The 22,087-nt window shown below is 49.9% G+C and overlaps 2 protein-coding genes across 2 annotated transcripts; both read right to left on the reverse strand.

Moving 5' to 3' along the window:
• Positions 1–9,714: 9,714 nt before the first annotated feature.
• FOXL1 (forkhead box L1) lies at positions 9,715–10,833 on the reverse strand. Its single transcript, XM_049806632.1, has one exon. The coding sequence runs from the start codon at positions 10,685–10,687 to the stop codon at positions 9,728–9,730; it is 960 nt and encodes a 319-aa protein (XP_049662589.1). The 5' UTR covers positions 10,688–10,833; the 3' UTR covers positions 9,715–9,727.
• Positions 10,834–17,473: 6,640 nt separating this feature from the next.
• FOXC2 (forkhead box C2) lies at positions 17,474–19,384 on the reverse strand. The gene has a single exon (XM_049806631.1). The coding sequence runs from the start codon at positions 19,044–19,046 to the stop codon at positions 17,556–17,558; it is 1,491 nt and encodes a 496-aa protein (XP_049662588.1). The 5' UTR covers positions 19,047–19,384; the 3' UTR covers positions 17,474–17,555.
• Between the last annotated feature and the right edge of the window lie 2,703 nt (positions 19,385–22,087).

The following is a 22,087-nucleotide window of genomic DNA, read 5'->3' on the forward strand; positions in this document are numbered from 1 at the left end:
AGTGACCCATCCAACAAAGCCCTCTTAGATGCGTGCCCAGGCAAAGCCTGCATGTTGCAAATTAAGCACTCAGTGAAGCTTGCCTGATCCCTAGGACAGGAAGAGACAGAATCCCCCTCCAAATGCTCCCTCTTGCTCCTGTTGGCCCTTGGCCCTAAGGAAGTCAGACCAGCAGGAGCTTCTACAACCTGGAGCCCAGCCCCATACCTGGAGAAGCAGGAGAGCACCTCCAGCTCCAGCTCCCGGTCCTTTCCTAGCAATGCATTTAGCTAGATAGTTGCTTGCTCTGCACCAAAGCCAGGATTCTGCAGTTTGCACACACCCTGCAAATCCAATCTCTGAGTTTTCTAAGAGACATCTCTCATTAAAATGCATGTCTTTCCCTCTGTCGGGGGCTTTAGATTGTTGGGTGGGGTTTTTTCCCCAGCAATAGAAATCATATATGGGTACAAAAAGAATTAGTTCATGAGACTTCAAAGGGCTGAATCACATCTCAGTCTGGTCTTGGGCTGTCTCTGTTCAGCCACAAGCCGTATCAGACAAAGGTATTTTTGCATGCTTTGCTACATGATTGCATTTCACACTCTAAAACACAACTATTTTCTTAATTTTATATGAACGACAGCTACAGGGTTTTTCTGTTTTGTCTTGCTAACAGCTAACCTGCTGTTTCCTATTGATACTCAAGCCATAAGTAAAATATCTCTGAATTAAGCTGAGAAAGTAAAACTGGTCAATCAGAGGTTTCAGGAGACCCATCATACTGCAAAGGAGTGCAGAGCAGCTAGGTGCCCTGTTTTAAGCTTTAACTTAGTCTGTTGCTATTTATTGTCATTAAATCCAGAGTCATCTGGCTTGATTTGGCTTGCCAGGAATTTACTTCAGGATAATTTAGAGTATGATCAGAGTGACCAGACTTTTTTCCCCCCCTTTTAGGACAGAGGATAATAATAGAGGATTTTTTGCCATGAAAGCATATGCAATTTCCTCTATAGCCATCCAAAACAAATAATCAGGAGATTTCCCCATGTTTACAATGGGGCTTTCTACTGACCTTCCCTGCAAAGCACTTTAGGAGAAATCAATGAAAAGTACTCCATAAGAAGTGGGTCACAATAGCTGTTATTGTTACTTAGAATTTATGTAGTGTCTAATCTGAAACCAGATGCAACAATTAAGGGCTTCTCTTTGCCCTTTTCGTAACAAAGCAATTATATTTAACAGTAGGTACAGTTAAATTGGAATAAATCTGGTTTGTATACAGAGCCATTTCATGTTTATTAATAATCATTGTGTCCATAGTGTTTAGACCAATTCCAAATATAAGCTATAGTGCTGTATAAAAACTTTTCTCATTGGCATAATTGAGTCAACGTGACTGACTTGGATCTCATGCTTTTCTGAATGCCTGTAATTATATCAGTGCAAAAGAGGATACATAAGCCTCAATTTTTAGCAAAGCAAAGATGGGCAAAAGTGAGAGTAATGCTTCCAGATCTCATGGGGAAAGAGATATATTTGGCCCATAATTTGATGAGTCTTTGCAAATTTCTTTATCTAGTACCTCTGTTTGGGGAAGCAGCTAGTGGGCTACTTTTAAGTCATATCACTAGTGGTTGATTTGGGAGTCCCTGCTCTAAATTCTCAGTGGAAGCAAACCAGTGATGTCTTCCCTCCACTGCAGCACAACGCCACCAAGAACTACTTGTAAGGGAAATAAAAGGAGCCTTTGGGGTGAGTTTAGAGAGGAACACCGTTTAGGCAGAAGTTGCATTTGCCAACCAAGCCGACAGCTAGTCTGGAAGTTGCAGTCTTCTGCAGGTGGATTTCACACACACACACACACAAATTCTCTAAAGCACAGCCCTTACCCAGCTACTCCGTATATAATGGGTTTCTCAGAAAAAGACCTAAAGGTTTTTTTCTCAAAAAAACCCTAAAGCTTGTCCCTCAGGTGGTTGGAAGTTCAGCCCTCTGAAGGTGCTCCATGTCCCGGCAGATTCTAGAGATAATTTTGATGGCCAGCTTAGACCAGGTATTGACTTGTTAGATGAGTAGTGTTGACTGAGATGAGTCCCATGCAAAAACCCCTGCCCACGTTTGCATGAGTAATGGCAAAGATGTAAAGACATCTCTTGGAAATAGTATCCTCACCTCCGCGCTTTGATGTTTGGGGATGTGAGTATGATTATTTTTTTTGCTATGCATACTGGGAGCTTGAGGTCCACATTGCCTTCAGGACTCAGATCCTTGTGATGGGAACAAGTGAGTCCGTCTGCTGGGCTCAAAACCCCACTGTTTGAGGATGCTGTTACCAGGATAAGGCTGATCACTGAGTCCCTGTTCCCGCAAAGACCTCTGGGAAGATCTTGCCCATGTAGAGCTCTTAGTGAGACAGGGACAAAAAGGAGAGAGATTGTTTTCCAAAATACAGTTAATTTCTATGATACAAATGAAATGTGTTGAGATCTGACGTGGCTTCAAACAGTCCTGCTAGAAAAGAGACCTGATCAGTTCTGTGAGGACCGGTGCTGGTACAGGCAGTGGGTACTGGTACAGGAAAACACAGCACTAAAGCCCTCATATATTTCAGTTTCTCAAGACTAACTGTCATGACCATCAAAGCCAATGCTGCACAACTCAAGCGTACAGAGGAAGGTACAATAAGAAACAAGAGAGAATAAGGATGATGAAATATAACCTTTTGCTGCTCTATATATCTGCCTTTAGGGGGGTGGATGCTATCAGTTGCCTACTCAGCATCTCGCTCCTTCGGTTTCTGCTGTGCTGATGGATGGCTGTACGAGCAGCTGAGACAAGTGGAAAGACAACGCCAGTTTTTGCAAGAGATGAAGAGCTCCTTACGCACTGCAAGATCACAAATCCGTCACATGAAGCCTAATGAGGGGGCTGAGCCAGTACAAATACAACTGTTTAACAGTTTATTTTAACCATCCAATGAGAATGAAATAACTTAAAAAGGTTCATGTTGCCAACAATCTTTTTTTTTTTTTCCCCCTCCTCCCCTTCTTGCACAGTATTTGTTAGAAATCAGGATTTTCCTCAACTGAATGTCTTGTGGTCTCCTTAGCTTTGTTTCTTAACAGGGTTGTCTTTATGTTAGTTTTCTTTGGCTTCCCAATAGAAGAGTAACAGATTTCTTTTGAAGTTTTTATTGATGAATGAGCTCCTATAAATAACTCTCTGTGGCAGCAGCTTGATCTCAGAGTTTACTCTGGAATAATAGTAGCAATGGGAATGGAGGAAATTTATGGCAGCATGACATGAAATAGTTTAATGGGCTTCATACTGTTTAACTTAATCTTTACAGATGTAAAAACAGAAATACAATTATTTTAACAACTATTATTACATATTGCTTTTCTAATGAAAACAGCGACTTAGTAAGCAGTTGAAGATAGGTAGTGAAGAATTAAGGAGTCCACCTCACTGCAGATTCAGGAATTAGTGTGTCGGGCCAGTGTATTTGCAAACCTTCATCTGAAGAGCCGAGGGAGATCCAAGGAGACTGGGGAGGATGGGTCTACAGGTGGGACTTGGCACTTGCACATAAAGCTGAGTCACGGTGCTTTGGATCAGGATGTAGATGCTTGAAGCTGCCTAAAACCAGTGGAAGCAGTGGAGCCCTGTCTTTGGAGAAAAAAAGAAAAAAAAATCAGCATTTTCTTCCATGACCCCTTATTTCACCTGTCTGCCTGGTGAGGAGCTGATCCCAATCCTACCAAAGTCTACGGGTATCTTTGGTGACACTGGGGGACACTTGGCCACGTCCCTTTTGTCTTGTAGCCCCATGAGCAGTAGAGCTGTAATCCTCCCACCGTAGGAGCAGAAACAGGCATTACACTTGCACCAGCCAAAGGATGGAAAGGACGGAGGGAGATGATGAAAGCTGAGCATAATTTCCAGGCTCCAGCCCTCTGATAGTGACCCAATAAAAGAGAATTTAACTGCTAGAGTGACCCAATGAAAGAGAATTTAACTGCTTACCATCACAAGTCTGCTCATCTCTGCTTGTTTCTCTAAGGCAAGGTCACTTAACGTAAAGATGGCCCAGATGTGCCTCTTTTACTTGCATAAACTGAGGAAGGTGGTGCTGGAAGAAAGCAAAGCAAAAGCTTAAAGTCATATGTCTTCTGTCTAAATGCTCAACCCGCAGGCAGGCTGGCTTTTAACCCAGCTGAGGATTCGGCCAGACAACTTTGGCAACCAATGTGCGAGAGGTGGGTGTAAAATCCAGTACCATAATTACTAGGAAGAGGCACAGGACCTAATTCAAAAGTAAGATTTCCTTTGCAGGGGTTTGAATGTGGCTTGTAGCCAACCGCAGCTCCGTTGCGCTTTCTGGTGCTTTGCAAAGGGCTTGAGTAAATATTGAAACATGTTGATGCTCTGCGTAATTTCTGTAACAATAGCTGACAGCTATTGTTTCCTCCTTGAGGGAGCATTATTTGAAATGAAATTGCAATGAAAATTATTAGCATTGTGTTTTCAACCGTCTGTTCAGTGGGAAATTTGCATTATTCATAACACTTTTCAATCCACAGAAATTACCCATGCAAGAAATAACTTGCAAATTCTTACTCGATTTCCAAAAATGTGGGAAAGTTTATTTATTTCTCCATGCATTCCTGATTCGCAATGTGCTCTCTAAAAATGTCGCTAAGATTTAGGCTAACCAAGCTCATGCTAAATTTAGCAACTATATTTTAAATAAACATTCTTTACGCTTTACTGAACCGGCTTTGAAGCTGGCTTAAAGCAAATTGCGTTCACATGAACATTAACAATGTTTTACTTTGGACTAAGTGAACATCTGAATAAGTAATAATGTATTATTCAGTGTAATCCGAAAATGAGATTTAAGAGATCTAATTCAGCCAATTTAGGAAAGATTCCTATGAGGAATACCGAATCAGACCCGTATTTATTTTTGGAAGAGTCCATTCTGTCCTCTTTGACCACACAGAACTTTCTTCTGGTGTCTTTATTAGATACTGCCAGCTATGAGGCTCAGTGAAATCAGCTGTGACTTAGCACGCATTGCGTTTGAGGAATCTGGCCCATTTTAAAGCACTTAATGATTTGTCTGGATAAAGCACTAAAAATATACTGTGGGGAGCAATTATGCAATGTCCAGACTGATGGATTGCATAACCTCATAGACCTTTTCCATCTGTAACTTCTCTAATTCTGTGATCTTGTCTTCTTGGTCTTTCACTTAAAATCAAACATGTGATCTGTTTAATATCCAAAATGCTCTCTCCCAGGAGATCTGTTTTCTGGGTGTGCAGGGCTATGAATCAAGTAACGAAGCAGATCCTTCTTTCCCTCTCGGTTGAGGAATCGGCTGCTGTTCACAACAGGCTTAGGGGCAATTAGCCAGAGGCCAGTGGGTTTTGGTGTGAAAACCATCTCTCTCCATCATGTGTCTTCCTTGGTGAAGGATGGAAAGAGAATTAACTATTGGGGGGTGGGGGGGGGGGTGGGGGGGGAAGTAGAAGCAGTTACAAAGTCCCTTAGAGTTATGTCACCTTGAGATCAGGCACGGACAGCCATGCACATCAAGTGACAAGTCCTGAAAGTGGCTTCTGCTCATGCGTAAATACTTGATTATTTTTTATAGATGCTATGGGACCAACTTTAAGAGAACACACACTGAGCGTATTTAAAGACTGGAAGCCCCATTTATGAGAAATTAAATTCCTGAATTATTTTAAGATGCCAAATTTTCTGTTCCCCTCATAGGAAACCTGTGTGTGGAGCGAAGCTGCTCCGTGAACCGCACGACTCCGCTGTGAGCCTCTTCCACTGTGCGCTCTTCTCTGCTCCTACGAGTTAAAATTGGCTGCAGACCTCGGAGACATGAAACCTTGCTCAGTTGGGAGAGGTCATTCCTCTCCAGTGGAACGGAAAGGCATATATAACGCCCACACAAGAAGTATGCTGTTTATACTGCATCGTAGGCTATTTTCTACATTTCTTCACAGTATTTCAGACTTGTGTTTATAGCCAACCCCGAGAGGTTGGGAAAGCCAGGAGGGGGAAGATTCCAGGGATGAGTTAAATACTGGGTGGCAGTTTTGTGTTTGGCAGCTGCTTTTTTGGATTGTGAAACAGGTGTGAAACCATTGACATCGAGTATTTGCAGCTTGTCAAGTCCTTTATATTTGTATGACACGTCGTCTCTTTAGTACTGCACAGCACCAAAATTCGCATGATGTATAGAGGATTAAAGGATGCTCAGTTACGTCCAAACGGCAGGTACTGGTGTATTGACATGTACGCTTATTTCTCCGCACTGAAGTGCTGTTGGTTTTATCGTACCGTTACTTCTTCTCCTCTATATATAAACAGATGACGTGCAAAAGCCGTGTGCGGTTAGTCATTCTGTGTGTTGGCAGGAAGACCCTTTTTCTTGGTATTCATCCCCTGCGAGTTACATCGATGGCCTGATCCCAATTAATTCCAAATTGCCACTCATAACTATTCACTTGGTTCTGAGTTCATTCAAGTTAGTGTCACTTTTGTGCAGAGCATGTTAAATTTACTAATTTTACTCTCTCAAGTGAAACCAAAATCAAGCCCAGTCTGGCTTTTAAATACTGCAGCTGTATTTGGTCCCACTCCACTACAACAAAACAGAAACAAAATCAAATGTCACCATGAGCAAAGCTGCACAAAAAATAAATCCCCATTGCATAGAAGAAGTTGAATCTCCCAAAAACATGCCTGTGATAAAAATATACATCCTGTACATATCAAACTGCAATCTAACAGTGAGACTTACTCCTTCAGTTGATTTTTTTTGACCAGGACCTGCCACTAAAAACTGCCCTTGTACAGAAAAGTGGAAGGTGTACACCTGTATGAGCAGAAAAGGAATAAAAGCCCAGTTTTCAGGGCCAAAAAGGTACTTTGGGAGCTGGAACAGGAGCTGAGAGGTGCCAAAACTGGGGGGTCACAGCTGGCGTGCCAAGTTAGGAGAAAGGGAAGCAGAGGAGCCTGAAGACACAGGTTAAAACTGCTTGGGGGGGATTTAGTGGATTTGGGGGGGGGGGGGGGGGGGGCGGGGGGAGGGGCTGTCCTCATGTTCCATGCATGCAGAAGCAAGGGCTCACCCTCGCTGACAGCGGCTCCTTGCCGGCACGTCCCGGACATGTGTAGACACCCAGGGATGGGGAGGATGCTCAGCACCGGTCCATGCCCCACACAGCTCTCCCTGTGCCTGACGGGAACACCCACAGCTCCTTCAGGGCAGGGTTTTTAAAGAACCAAAAAGGTTTTTCTAGGAATAAACCGCCTTTTGACCGAGAGCATAAATACCCACTTTCTGGGGGTAAAACCCTTCCGTGGGCCAGACTGCAGGGAGACCAGGGATGCAGGATCCCCACCTGCAGGAACGGGCTCTAGAACTTGATGGAGACCCAGCCTCGCGAGTCCTTGGAGGCAGTGTTAACCTCCTATTTCACCCACGTGCCCAAGTCCTCGCACATGCAAGCAGCTGGGATGGGGAGAGACGATTTGAGGTCTCTGCCAGTCAAGAACTAAGGCGGATCTTTTCCCTACCCCTGCAGCTTCCCAAGAGCGATGTTACCACGCGGACTGCGAAAAGACTGGCGATGTCAGCCCCGAGCCTTGAACAGAAACCTCCTGGCAAGGTGGCCACTTATTTAAGTGGTGATAATACCTGTCTCTGATTACACACAGGAGCAGCACTGTGGGGACACGGGATTTCACACAGAGAGCATTAACCCTCTTAGCCCTTGCCCAGCCTTGTAAATGATGGTGGGGACACATGTGGCTTTGACTGGGCAGTGACACCTTCACTTTTACAAGTGTTCTGGTTTTTAATTCGGTGCCATAGCTTTAAAGAATGGACTCGATAGATAGTCAAACAACAATTGTCAGAAATAGGAAGCAGATAAAAATTTTATTTAAATAAAGTCTATCTTGCAAATCTATATAAAAAGCCCCCATCTCCTTTTTTATTCTCTTTTCTTCACAGTGAGACAGCATCTGCTGATCCAGGGATCAACCTAAGAGCATCCTTCTTTTGGGAAACTCAACATCAGTTCCCATCTTTTGGAGATTTTTCTGTACTTCCCCACATGAGAGCTCTTCGCTTTGTGTTGAAATGAGCCCCCCTGAGCCCCTGGTCCAGGTGTCAAAGCAGTTTGATGCTGGTCTTCCTCTGCAAAAGCTGAATCACAACTCACCAGAGAAACCCAGATTTCCGATAGTCCCGGTGCTAATTGATGGGGTGGGATGGAGGGAGGGGAAGGAAGAAGAAACAGAATCATTTGGGGAAACGTTATCTTGGTTGCAAGGAATGGGTAATTTCCCAGGATCCTGTTTTTAGCCTCTCCCACCTTTTCCCTCCTCCTGGCAGAGGAGCACATCATGCCACCACAGGAATATTTGCACCAGAGCTGGCTGCTGCGTCCAGCAGCAGGCCCCGTTCCTCGGCCTTCCAGCCGCATGAGCCAAGAGGTGTTTTACAACACATCAGCCACAGTCCTGAACAAAATATTTTTATTGGATATAGGTTTGGTTTCATAAAGAAAATTGAGAATATAGATTTATAATTTTTTTCCAAAAGGGCATTTATCCACTAATAGACAAAAAGCCTCTATTTATGGCAAAAAAAAAAAAAAAAAAAAAAAAAAAAATCCTGATTGCTTGTAATGTGTCTGGATTCTTCCTTCTTTAAGAAAAAAGAAAACTTTAGAAACACAGCTGATGTCTTTTTTTTTTTTTTTTTTTTTTCCTGGTAGTTGTCTGGGTTGTTAACACAGCTACTTCAAAACTCCAAGACCAGCCTCCACAACCCTGCTTCAGTCTTTTTTGGTCAGAAGCAACCGAGCCCAGCAAGACATGGAAAGCAGCTGCATCTCCACGTTTACAACGTGTTTGCTCATCCGTTCCCCCCCCCTTCTCTGGCCACATCAGTGAGACAGAAACGCTATCGCGATACTCAAGAAGCACAAGTGCTAGGCAGGGAACCAGCTTGTGTTAACGCCATGCGTTATATACAGTGCTGAGTCAAAGCGAGCAGGATCGTGTGGAATAAGCCTGGGTTGTTCGGTCTGCCCTTATTTCAGCTCCGGTTACCTGATTTTTACCCGCTCGGTGGACTGGGCCGGTAGGGAGATATCAAGAATTATTATGTGCAGGCATCTGTGGGTATTCATAGCAAAACAAAACTCAGCCTCCTCCCCCAGGGATGGAAGGGATGGGTTTGGTTTTCCAAAGGAAGAAAAAAAAAAGAAAAAAAAAGAAGAAAACCGGAGACCCAAAGGGCTCAGCAGAAACCAGGTCTGAGAAACCTGAGGGATGCAAAGACTAAAGGTGCAGAGCGAATCCGACGGGGCTTGGAGGCCAGCGTGGGACCCCCCCCACTGCCTGCCTCTCTACCTCCACCACCCACGGGAAAAGAAAACCAGTTTACCTTTAAAAGTCGATCTGGCGGGGGGGGGGGGGGGGGGGGTGGGAGGCAATGGCTAAAGAGAGCTCCGCAGCTAGACGTGCCTTGAAAATGCCCTGAAATCCTGAGTCACCTTTACCATCGCTTTTTTTGGTGGGGTTTGGGGTTTTTTGGGGGGTCTTTACCCGCTTGGTGAGGTCTGAGTCCGGTCTCTCCCTCCCATCTCGCCCCCGGAGCAGCGACCTGGCCTGGGTGGGGGGGGTGGGAATAATGAAGGGGCAATTACTGAAAATTAAATACCGCCTCGGAGAAGTGAAAAGGGAAGCAGGAGAGGAAAGGGATGCCGATGTGGTAAAGCCTCCCGTGCACCCGGGAGTCGAACACGAGGGAAGAAGCATCGAGGGCCGGCCCGAACCCACCGTTGGCGACCAAAGAACCGCCGAGGCAACCGACTGGGCTCTCCCGGGCCGTTTTGGGGCTTCCCCCCGCGGGGGGAGGCTGCCTCAAGCCCTGGGCGAGGATGCTTTCGATGCTGAAGCTGCGGCCCCGTGGATCGCTCTTGTGCGGCCCCGGGGGGGCGGCGGCGGCGGCGGCGGCGGCGGCGGCGCCGGGGGGTGGCCGGGACGCGGCGGGGGCCGGGGGAGCGGGGGAGCGGGGCGAAGCCCCGGGGGGAACGGCTTGTCCCCCAGCCGCCCTGGGGAGCCCTTGGTCGCCCGTGTCGCCAGCCCCCCTCCCTTTGATCCTCTTGGGCTCGTCGGGGCGAAGGAGCGGTCCCCGTTGCTCGCCACCCGCGGGGACCGCCCCGCTTTTCGCCTCCGGTGGCCCCGGGGTTTTGGGTTTTCTCTTCCTCCGGCGGTAGTTGCCGTTCTCGAACATGTCCAGGCAGCGGGGATCCAAGGTCCAGTAGCTACCTTTGCCGGGTCGTCCCTTTTCCCGGGGCACTTTGACGAAGCAGTCGTTGAGGGAGAGGTTGTGACGGATGCTGTTTTGCCAACCTTGCTTGTTGTCGTGATAGAAAGGGAAACGGTCCATGATAAATTGGTAGATACCGCTGAGGGTCACCTTCTGCTCCGGAGCTTCTTTGATGGCCATAGCGATGAGGGCGATGTAGCTGTAAGGGGGTTTCTGCGGGGGGTCCTGGTGGGAGACGGTCGAGCTGGGGGAGAAGCCCAGGGCGGCCGGGAGATAAACCATGGAGGGGTTGCCCATGGGGGAGAGGTGGTTGCCGTAGATGTGGCTCATCGCCGAGGGGCTTTTAGCTCCGGGTCTTCCCCTTCGGAGCCGAGCGAAGGGACGGGGAAGGGTAGGAACCTGGGACGAATCCACCGGGCAGCTATTTGTGCGAGCTCGGATCCCAGCCCTGCCTGAAGGAGCTCGCTCTGCCTCTGTCCCCGCTTCATAGCTCTTAAAAAAAAAAAAAAAAAAGGAGGGAAAAAAAAAAAAAAGTTAAATAATTGTTGTAAGTTTGCTATTATATGTTGACTTAGCACTGGAAAATAAATTGTCTCTGATAAACAGTCGTTTGTGTTCTCAGCCCACCCACATTAATTAAAATTTCATTGCTACAAAACTCCAAGCTCTCTCCACGTGTCTTGCTGGTACCAGCCAATGGTCTCCGGGTTATTCCTTCATTTGTTTATAGAATTAGTCTGTTGATAAGTCTGCCCACCCAAGTCGAATCAAGCTGTGTTTATTTGGAAAAATTTCCGGGCACCCAATATATAAACGCACTGATCTGATGTTTGAAATATCACGTCCACCCTTTGACGCTGTAAGCACACACAGCAGAGCAGGATGTACACTGCTGGAGCTCGGGGAGGAGCGGGCTAGGATCCCCGCAGGAAAACTGGGGCATTAAACAACAGAAAAAAAAAAAAAAAAAAAAAAACAAAAAAAATTAAGAAAGGAAGAAAAAGGGATGGATGAGAGAAGGCAGCGCTGCGACGGGAAGGAAGAAAAAGGGACTGCCTGGAGGAAGGGGGGGGGTCAGGTGTGGTGGGGCTCCCCGGCCGGACCCTGCACCTCTCCCTGTCCCTGTTTCCCCCCCGCCCCCCGGCCACCCCCGGGTCCCGTTCTCGGGAGCAGGCTGGGGGCGAGCCCCGGGCTGAGCCCCGGGCGGGCTGGGCTGCGCCGGGGGAGACGCTCGGGGGTTGCAGCGAGTTTCAGAAAAGGGGAATTTGGCAGGCTCGGGGAGGAGGGTCAGTATTTGTGAATGCGGGCCTGTTGCTTTATATTATGTACTTTCCTGTTTATAACAAGGAGGGGGATTATAACAACTTTACAAGTGCACACAGCTGGCCGGTGCTTACATTAGGAATTTGTGATGCTCTTTTTCTGTATAAACGTCCAGGTTTGGGGCTGTGTTTTCTGTTGTTGGATTTTTTTATATTTTTTTTTTTTTAATTTACTGATGTAACAGCTTTAATCTGAGGCCCCGAGGGATTCCGATGCAGTTGGAGGTGTCTGCTCTTTCCACAGCTCCCCGCGGCTCAGACCTGCGTTAGACCCCGGGGAGACCCTGTTCCGTGGAGCATCATTTCTCCGGGGGAGGGAAGAGGAGGCCTGAGAAGGATCTCTTCCTCCTTCAGAGAGAAATATCCCATCAGTGCAGCTCCCACGACCGTGCTGGGACTTTTATCTGGCAGGGAAAGAGGTAAAAGCCGGGCTCCGGGGTGGCGATGCCCCCCCACCCCGGACCTCCCTGCAACCCCTGGGGTTTTTCTCCCACTTCTGCTCCCGTCCTGTCCTTCCCCCCAGCAAACCATCGGGCGAAGGGGTTTCACCCCCCGGGGTAAAAAAGTCCTAAAGGCTGCAAGCCTCCATGCGAGCCTGGGAAATACAGCCGGGATGCAGAGGGAGGTGGCTTCTCGGGCGGGGATGGGGGGCTCTCCCCGCTCACTGGCTGGTCCCACGCGTGGGAGGGGAAACCCACCCCTCTAACACCGCCCTTGCCGGTAATACCGCATCCCTCCCCCGCGGTGCTCACACCCGCCGGGCCCCCGGGAGCTGCAGGACCCAGCCGGCGTGCCTTAAATGCGATAAATCCCCAAATAAATAAAAATTAAAAAAAAAGGAATGCAGAAGCAGGGTTAGAGGAGAGAGGGGTTCCCCTCGTCTTGCCACTGAGGATCAGCACTCCCGGGCAACCCCCACCCCTCCCGACCCCGATAGCATCCTCGCCGGGGAGGGATGGAGCAGAGCCCGGCTGCACTAACTCCCCCGACTCATCCTCAGGGCAGCCTTGCTGAGGCCGAGGGTCTCCCCCCACCCCGCCCCAGCCCCCTTCTCTCCCCACCTCGGATAGTCTCAAGCTCCTTGGGACACTCCAAGCACGGATTATTAAAACAATAAATACTCGCGTGTACAGCAGGAGACAGGCACAGGGGTTCCCGCTCACTGCCTGAGCTCCCTCCCCCAGTAAAATTCTTCCTTCCTCCTTGTTTTCCCCTCTTGGCGGTAGGAAATCCTCGGAGGCGGGGATGCGGCTTTTCTCTCTGCTCCTTCTTCCCAGTTTACGTCCTGCTTCTCGTCCCTCTCCTGCCGGTGGCAAGGCTGGAGCTCGCTCCGTTATCCACCCGGGAGCAGCCCTCGGAGCGGCCCCGACGGCTGCCGGGGCGGGGAGAGGGTGGGGGGGAGGCCGGGGAAGCGAGCGGAGAGGAGGAGATGGGGGTTTGTTGGTGTTGTTATCGTCGTTCTTTTTCTGAAAGGGAAAAAAAAAAAAAAAAAAAAAGAAAAAAAACCCAACAACAAACCGCGGAGCCGGCGATGGAGGCGCTCCTGGACGTGTTTCCCCTCCTCTCCAGCTGACAAGTCCCTTTTAAAGCAGCAGAGAGGAGCCGGGGGGGGGGGGGGGAAGGGGGGAAGCAGGGGTGTAAATCAGTGCTCCCCACTCCTTGCTGCATCCCGGCCTGGGGGGAGCAGGGGTGTAAATCAGTGCTCCCCACTCCTTGCTGCATCCCGGCCCGGGGGGAGCAGGGGTGTAAATCAGTGCTCCCCGCTCTTGCCGCAGCCCTGCGCAGGGGGGAGCAGGGGTGTAAATCAGTGCCCGGCCTGGGCTCCCATAGACACGACCTCCCGGCGGGGCCCAGCGGGAGCTGCCCACCCTTCAGTCCCTCACCATGCACGGCGCTGTACAGTTGCGAGGTCACTTGATATTGACCCAGGATTGGGGGTATATTTCTTTCTCTCCCGGCCTTTCCGATCCTGGTATGGACTTTCTGCAAAGTTCCCTCCAAAGCAATAGAAGAGCTAACGGCCTTACCCAAAAACCTGTCCGGCGCCTTCCCATGGTGAGCTCTAGGGGAGGTGGGACGGCTTTGGGGGGAACCAGACAGCTCCATGCCTGGGTTGTGCCAAGCCCTTAGGGGGGCTTCCTAAAGGGATCGTGTTTTATCCGGGTCCTGCAGCACCAGGGAAATGCTCCCTTGGCCGGGCTGCAGGGACACCCCACTCGGGGACCTTCCCAGCAGGGACAAGCTGGAAAACCACTGTCCCTTGCCCTGCCGAAACCCAGAGGTGTCTGGGCTTTCAGACAGATTTGCAAACCCGTAGGTTAATGGCAGCGCAGCAAGAAGTAAATAAATAAATAAATAAAAACCCAAACAAAACAAAAAAAAAACCCATCCACCATCCTCCTCTGCTGCCCGGAACCGTGCTGGGCCCCAGTCCGGTACAACGGACCATGCAGCAGCTTCAGCCAGCCCCCACTGGGGTTGAGCTTGGCCCTTCTGATCTGCTGCAGGGGGGATTATGAGGGTCTTTCAGATGTGAGGGCCTGCGGCTGTCTGCAGCTCCTACCCTGGGCCTTCGTCCTTCCTCCCTTCCTCCCCCTCTGCCCCAGCTGGGCTGAAGTTACCTGTCGCGACAGAGGCCTATCGCGTTATCCACCTCCCTATCTCAGCTTTTAAATACAGCCCCAAAAAGATTCCTGCACCCCCACTTTGCTCTCACCTCACCTGTGAAATCAGCCCACTGGAAAAAAAAGCTCCCTGCGGGAAGGCCTGGGGTGGAACACACACGACACTGGGGCTTGGCGGAGAAGGGCAGAGGGGGTCCGACCCCCACGCCAGGACGGGGCACGGCAAAGGGACAACGGTCTCAGCCCCCAGCCCCTGCCCCTGGGAGGGGGGCTGGATGCCCACCCTGCTCCCAGTGTTGTTCCTGGCCAGTGGGAAGGCCTGATCCTGCAAGGTCCCAGACCCACACTGCTCTCAGCACCTGATAGGTGGCTTTTCTTTTTCTGCCAAGCTCCTGAAATCCTGAAATCATCTTCGAAGCTGGAGTGCAGCAGGGTGGGGAGGGGGAGAAAGGCTGGGAGCCGCACAGACCCCACAGGGGAGCATCCCACCGGGACAGGGTGGGAAAAAACCCACCAACAAGGGGTTGGGGGGAAGAGAGGGGACCCCCAAAGCACAGCTCAAGCTGTGGCCCCCCCAGTGACTGTCCAGCAGCAGCAGGGGTGGGGGGGGTGGCAGAAGGTTGCAGAGCACCAGGGGGGGAAACCCCAGCCCCGCACCCCTGCCCACAGCCGAGGGGAAGGGTCCCCGCCTGCCCAGCGCCCTTAGCCAGCGTGGGAAGTTGTGGGAGCATCAGCAGGGATTTCTCGACCGCATGTGGGAAAACCCACAGCAAGCACCTGACTCCAACCACCTCCGGGAGGGAGGGCAGGCACCCACCCGGTGCTCCCCACCGCTGGGCTCCACGCGGGGAGAAAACCCGCGGGGAAAGGGGTCTGGACAGGGGAAAAATTCTTCCCTGCTTTGATTTTCTTTTACCCTATTTATTTTCTTTTTACCCTTTCACCCTATATTTTTTTTTTACCTTTTTACCCTATTAAATTTTTTTTACCCTTTACCCTATTTATTTGCTCTCTTTAAAAGAGCACTTTGGGTTTTGTTGCATTAAAAAAAAAAAAAAAAGGAAAAAAAGAAAAACCACCCTCAGAGCCAGGAAAAATGGCAAGAGTTTTACAAGAATGTTCCTTAAAATACAGATCAAGTGAGGCTCGGACGTTTTTTCTCATTTAAATTGAGAGTTTCGGTGCTTTTTGCCAGCTTTCTAGCGCATGCGAATTTTACCCCATCAAAACCAATTTAAATCATCGATTTGAACAGCCTACCACGGGTATAACCGCTCAGGAACCCAGCCAGGGCTACGAAGGGTATTGGGGGGCTGCGGGAGGTGAAACGGGGGGCACAGCCAGGAAATGTTGGACGGCTGAACCTCTGCAACATCTGGGGAGCTGGGAAAGGAGCCGGGCTCCAGCAAGCTGGGCTTGACAAGTCCCAAAGAGCCCTCCTAAATTCTGCTTCAGGCTTTACCGGCATTTCCATGCCTTTAGCATCGCTATTCACCCGCACTTCTGGGCTTGGTTAAAGGTGCTTTAAGAGGTTAAGGTTGTTTTGGGGAAAAGGCACAACGTCTGTCAGTGCCCGGCATTGCAAACAGGAGCTTAGGTAGAGAGAGAAGGTTAAAATCAGCCAAAACTTAAATACGGCAGAGGATTTTAAACCCGTAAAATTATTCCGAAGTGAACTTTCCGCCTTGTTTTTAGACTCCGCGGTGAGTCCGGGTTTTATCTCTTATCACCCGCACCCACTCGTGCCCTTGCGGGCTTCCTTTGGGAAAGAAAAAAAAAAAAAAAAAGGAAGATTCTGAGTTTTTTTCTGTGGTGGGAAGAGCCAGCTCCGGGCGCCGAGATCCGCGGAGCACCGCGCAGGGCCTGCGCAAGGGCAGCAGAAATCCTTCTCCTTGCGGCCCCCCCCCACCCTTTTTTTTTTTTTTTTTTTTTAATCCCGTTCTCCCCATCGGAGGCCTGGGAAATTTCTCTAAATTTCAAGCTGGCCAAGGATTTGGGATAGAGGGAGAGAGCCGGTGCTCAGACCCGGCCGCCCCCGCGGTGCCTTATTCGTCGTCGTCCCCCCCCTCCCCGCAGTTGTGTAATTTCCAGCTCTCCACGTGAACTAAACCTTTTATCAAAGAAATAACCGTAATAAGAAACCTTTAGGCTCCAGGAAAACGACTTTGTTTTAAAAACGACTGGTTTTCCGCACGAAGGAAAGGTGAAGGGAGAAAAATCTGCAAAAAACACGTATATACACAGACAAGCGCCAGACTTGGAGCAGAAAAAAACAGCATGGATTTATTTTAAGGTAAGTACAACAATTAGGACCACATAAGACAAACGAACTTTGAAGCAGGTTAAAGCAAATAGTCCTTAGGAATGGTCAAGTTGAAATCTATTATACAAAACATCACACGTCGTAAATAATAATAAAAAAAGTATCAGATACTTTGTCTTTTTTTTTTCCTTTCAAAAAAAAATCCACCAGCAAAAAATAAATTATTTCCTCGTCTTGCGAAAAGAACAGCTCTAAAACGAAAGAAACTCTATTGCATAATTGTACACAGAGGAAGAAGAAGAACAAGAAATCACTTGTCATTAATTTGGAAGTTAGGAATCGTTGGGCGAGACAAAAATAATCCAGTGAACTCAACTTTAAATATTATATTAATGGCTCTGAAAATCAGCCTGATTAGAAATCCACACATTTTTTACAGCACAACAGAGAACTTAAAAAATACCCAGGACATATATTTATATATATATATTTATATACTTTTTTCTTTTAAAACGTATAAATGGATGTTGTGATATTGGTCCATAACTTATTTTTCTGAGACCCCCTATACTTTAGCATATAAAATTTGCCACTTTTAGATAGACATATATATATATAGAATTATTCCTTTTTTAAAAAAAATTTTTTTTGGTTTTGTTAGGAGAGATCCCCCTTTTCAAGTAGAATTTACTTGCCTGGAATTTAGAGGAGGCCCGAAACAGGAATCTACAAACTCTGTGGCTCCCAGGTCCACGGGGGAAGCTGTCAGATTGATTTTTTTTTTTTTTTTTCCTGCGTCCGAAGCGTTTGGTGCGGTTTTATTTCTCCCGATTCTTTTTTAATAATAATATTATTAATAATTTTTTTTTTTTTTAATTTTTGGGGTGTTGGTTGGGGGTTTTTTGGTTTGGGTGTTTTTTTGTTTTTTTTTTTTGGCAGATGGCCCTGGGCGGGGGGTGGGCGGCAGTGAGGAGGGGGGTGGCAGCTACTCAGTACTTAGTGCAGTCGTAGGAGTAAGGGGCGGCGTGGCGGTATAGGGAGGGCGCGGATCTGTAGGGGATCTGACAGGCGGAGTTGCTGCTCACCTGGTGGTCGCTGAGCGAGGCGCTCTCCATCCCCAGCCGGTGCGAAGTGAACATTTCCCGAACGTTGGGAAAAGTCTGCTGCTGAGTACCAAAAGCGTGCCCGGGCAGGTGGCTCAACTCAGCCCCGTGATTGAGGTACCAAGAAGCGGTGGCTTGCCCCCCCCCCGCTCCTCCTCCTCCTCCTCCTCCACCACCACCGTGGGGATGCCCGGTCCCCAGGGCACCCTCCTGCCCCGGGGGCAAGCTCAGGGTACCGAGGGGCGACGGGGCACCGGTGGGATGCTCGCTCAAGCCCTCCTCCAGAGCCGAGGGGGGGACGCACATGTGGCCCGACCTCTCGCCGCTGTAAAGGCTCATAGCCCGCACGCTGCAGTGGTAGCTCCCACTAGTGTCCAGGGCCTGGCTACACGCCGCGCCGTAGCCCGTGGCTTGCCCACCCGGGTAGCCCAAAGGCATAGAAGCTCCCGTCCTGCCCGAGGAAGCACTCACCGGGCTGAGATCCCCCGCGGGGGATGTCCGTAGGGTCATGATGCTTTCCACGCTGAAGCCCGGTAACCCGTTCCCGGCGGGGTGATGCTCCGGGAGGGGGGCTTCGGGGGAAGAGGCGGCGGGGGGCGAAGCCGCGCTGCGGGGACTGTCCCGCAAAGCCCCGCCGCTGGCCGGGCTCAGCGTTTCCACTTTGGTGATGACGGGCAGGTCGGGGGATGCCGTCTCGCTTTTGATGACCACCTTCTTCTCGGAAGCCGGCGCCGAGGCGGAGGAGGAGGAGGAAGAGGAGGAGGAAGCTTCCTTAGGGAGTTCGGCGCCGGGTAAACCGGGGGGTTTGGGCTGCTCCTTCAGCAGCCGTTCGCGGGCCTCCTCCTTCTCTTTGGAGACGTCCTTCTTCTTGAAGCGGCGGCGGCGGCGGAGGAAGCTGCCGTTCTCGAACATGTTGTAGGAGTCGGGGTCGAGGGTCCAGTAGCTGCCCTTGCCGGGTTTTTTGTCGTCGCGGGGCACCTTGACGAAGCACTCGTTGAGGGAGAGGTTGTGGCGGATGCTGTTCTGCCAGCCCTGCTTGTTCTCTCGGTAGAAGGGGAAGCGGTCCATGATGAACTGGTAAATCCCATTGAGCGTGATCTTCTTGTCGGGGGCGTTCTGGATGGCCATGGTGATGAGGGCGATGTAGCTGTAAGGGGGTTTCACCAGGTCCTTGGGGGCGGCGGGTTGGTGGGGGTGGTAGGGGCCGTAGGAGCGACCCATGCCCGCCGCGTATTGCTCGGCGTGGCCCGAATAAACGCTCATGGGGTTGCCCATGCCGCCGTACGTCCCCGCCGTCCGGTAGTAGTTCTGCTCGCTTAAATACGGCACCACTCCCAAAGCGTTGGGGTCCGAGACGGAGTAGCGAGCCTGCATCATGGAGAACGGGGGGCTTCCCGCGGCCGGGCAGGAGGCGAAGAGGAGGAGGAGGAGGAGGAGGAGGGAGGAAGAGGGTGGACGGGCCTCGCCCCCCCCCCCCCCCGGCCGGCACCCCCTCTGCGGAGAAGGAAGAGGGGAGAGAGGGAGAGAGCGGGAGGCGAGAGAGAGAGTCTCGGAGACGAGCTAAATCCCAGAGTGTCCTCTAGCAGCGGCACCGCAGCAGCATCCTTCGGGGGCTGGGTGGTCTCCGGCGGCCTCTCCCTCCCTCTTTATTACCGTGATTCTTGCATACACACCTACCGCTGAGGCGGGGAGCCCGGGGGAGGGGAAGGGGGGGGGGGAAGGTTTGGGAGAAGGGAGGGGGGGCGGGGCGGGGAAAAAAAAAAAAAAAAAAAAAAAAAGCCCTGTTCTCGCAGGAAAAGGGAATTATTAAAGAAAGAGAAAAAAAAAAAAGGGTAAAAAAAAAAAAAAAGCGCAGCCTTGCGGAAACCCAGTTCTTGTCACAACAACGGCCCAGAAATCTTCCGGAGCCCTCGGGGCCCCTGGCGAAAGATGCGCGGGGTATTTGGGAGGAGGGAGGGGGGGGATTTGCGCGGAGCCGCCCAGCTCCTCGGCCGCCTCCGCGGAGCTTCAAAACTCACCCCGCGCCGCCGGGCCGGTTTTTGACTTCCCGCTGGCTCCGCCCCCTCCGCCACCACCCTTCGCCAATGGCGGAGCTCGCCCCCCCGCCCAGGCAGCCAATGGGAGGGAGGCGGCGGGGGATGCGGGTGGAATCGGGGGGAGGGGGGATGGTGGAGCGCGGGGGCGCGCCCGCGCGCGCCCGCCCGCCTTACTCTGAAATCATACATACAAGCATAAAAAAAAAAAATAATTCTATATATTCCTCTTCCCCCCCCCCCCCCCGCTTTCTTTCTATAATTTTAACGGTTTGGCCCCAAAAGGAGCCGGCGCCCGGGGGCTCTGCTCGCCCGCGGTACCGTCCCTCTGCGCTGCATCAAAAAGCCAAGTTTTTAACCTTTTTTTATTAATTTTTTTGTCTTATTATTTTTTTTTTTTTTGAGCCAGGTTGATCTCAAGGACGGCGGGAGTCGCGACACCCCGCTTATCCCCGCATCGCCCCGTTATGCCGACATAACGGTGACCCTGTGCCGGGCAGGTTCTTTCTCTTTTTTTCCCTCTTTATTTCAATATATTTAATTGAAGTGAAATAGCCCGGCGGTCCGTCGCCTGGCGCCGGGAAAGGCCACCGGGTCCCCTCCCCACGTTGCATCGCCCGGTGGCGGGTGGCAGCTGGGGGCTCAGAGGTTCCTCTGCCGCTTTGGGGAAGTTTGAGGGTATTGTATTTTATTTCATTTCATTTCATTTCATTTTTTAAAGAAAACAGTGGACGCACTTAAGTGGCTTTTTTTTTTTTTTTTTTTTTTTTTTTTTTCCGTTCCGGCTATTGAGGCGGATTTTCTTGTGCCTGTGAAATCCGCCCCTCTGCCTTTTCTCTAATGATTTCATTAGAGACAATCAGAGCGGGACAATTAGGGACGCATGGTGACCAAGTGTAAACTCAGGTATTGGGAAAACTGCTGCGAGCTGCCCTGTCCCACCCGGGAAAAGCGCGGATCTGCCCAGCGAAGAAATGAAGGTGGGAAACGGCGAATTCCCCCCTTCCCGCTCCGAAAAAAACCCACCAAAAAAAACCAAAACAACAACAAAAAAAAAAAAACCAAAAACCCCAACAAAAAAAATAGTCACTGCCAAATCGATTCGATCCCGAAGAGACCGAGATAAGGTTGAAATTAATTAGCTGTCACTTCGGCAGGGCTCCTTCCCGCTGCCTCCCCCCTTGCTCCTGCTCTGATTTCTAAGCGGTGATCTTTTGGTTTCTTACACTGTAATTCTGCCTTTCCCTCCTGGTAATTTGTGTGGCTTCGTGAGGCTTTAAACAAAGATTTTTTTTATTTTATTTTATTTTATTTTTTTCCCCAAAGTCAGATTGTGATTTTTGCTGGTACGAAGTGTCCCTTCCCCGCTCCCAGCCGGGGCGGTGGGGACGAGACCGCGGCCGGCTCCGGCCGTGGGAACTCGGCGGTGCTGTTAATTACCGGAGATTTTCTTAATAAGAAAGGAAACGATTTTATGAGATAGCCCGGGAAAAAAAAATAAAAAATAAAAAATAAAAAATAAGAGGCAGCTCCTCTACAAGGAGGAATGGTTAAAAATGATCTGCGATGGAAAAATTGATTGGGATGTTTCGCCGGACGCTTCGAAATTGTTATTTAATTTTGATGGTAATAAACGTAAATGTCCTGGGAGGGTTTCATCAACCGAACAAACGTCCGAGGGATTTTTTTTTTAATGAAAACAAATAGTAAATTCTGCAAAGTTTGCTGATATTTTTCATGTAAATGTACGGCCATCGAGAAAACATTTTATTCTTTTTCCCCCCCCCCCTGGAATAATTTAAAAACGACTTCGCGTTTTTCTCTCCGGCTTTCAAAGAAATCGTATTTCTCATAAAAACTAGGGCGTTTGCTTAGCGTACACAAGCACACAGGGTTTCTTAAAAGAACGTAACTCTTTACAAGGCAGGAATTTTTGAATGCAAAAGCTTGAGCAAAGCCACCCCCGCGGCGTCCTAGAGCTGTCCCTTCCTAGAAGCCTGGTACGCTCTCGAGAAATAACCTTGGTTGGATCTTACCTCTCCTCGGCTGAAAACTTTACCGAGATGAATTTCTACAGAAAAACCAAGAAGCAGCAATAGGTCTTTGCTTGCTGCAGCTGGGAACTTAACAGAGACTTAAAACAACGGGCTGGGAAAAGCCCAAACTTCAAATTGAAGGAAGAAAAAAGCGCAAAAAAAAAAAAAAAAATCATCATTAGGAAAAATAACCAGCTTCCAAACGGGGGGAGCACAAAGAGAGGACTCCTTTCAAGCAAGAGAGCAAAAAGCAGGGGGGGGGGAAGGCTCTCTCCTCCCGGGCACGGCGGGTTTTCCTCTCCGTTCCTCTGCGGGAACCCCGGGAGCGGCGTTTTCCCGAATCACCCCA

This window comes from Accipiter gentilis, chromosome 7 (genome assembly GCF_929443795.1).
Source record: "Accipiter gentilis chromosome 7, bAccGen1.1, whole genome shotgun sequence".
Taxonomy (NCBI): domain Eukaryota; kingdom Metazoa; phylum Chordata; class Aves; order Accipitriformes; family Accipitridae; genus Astur; species Astur gentilis.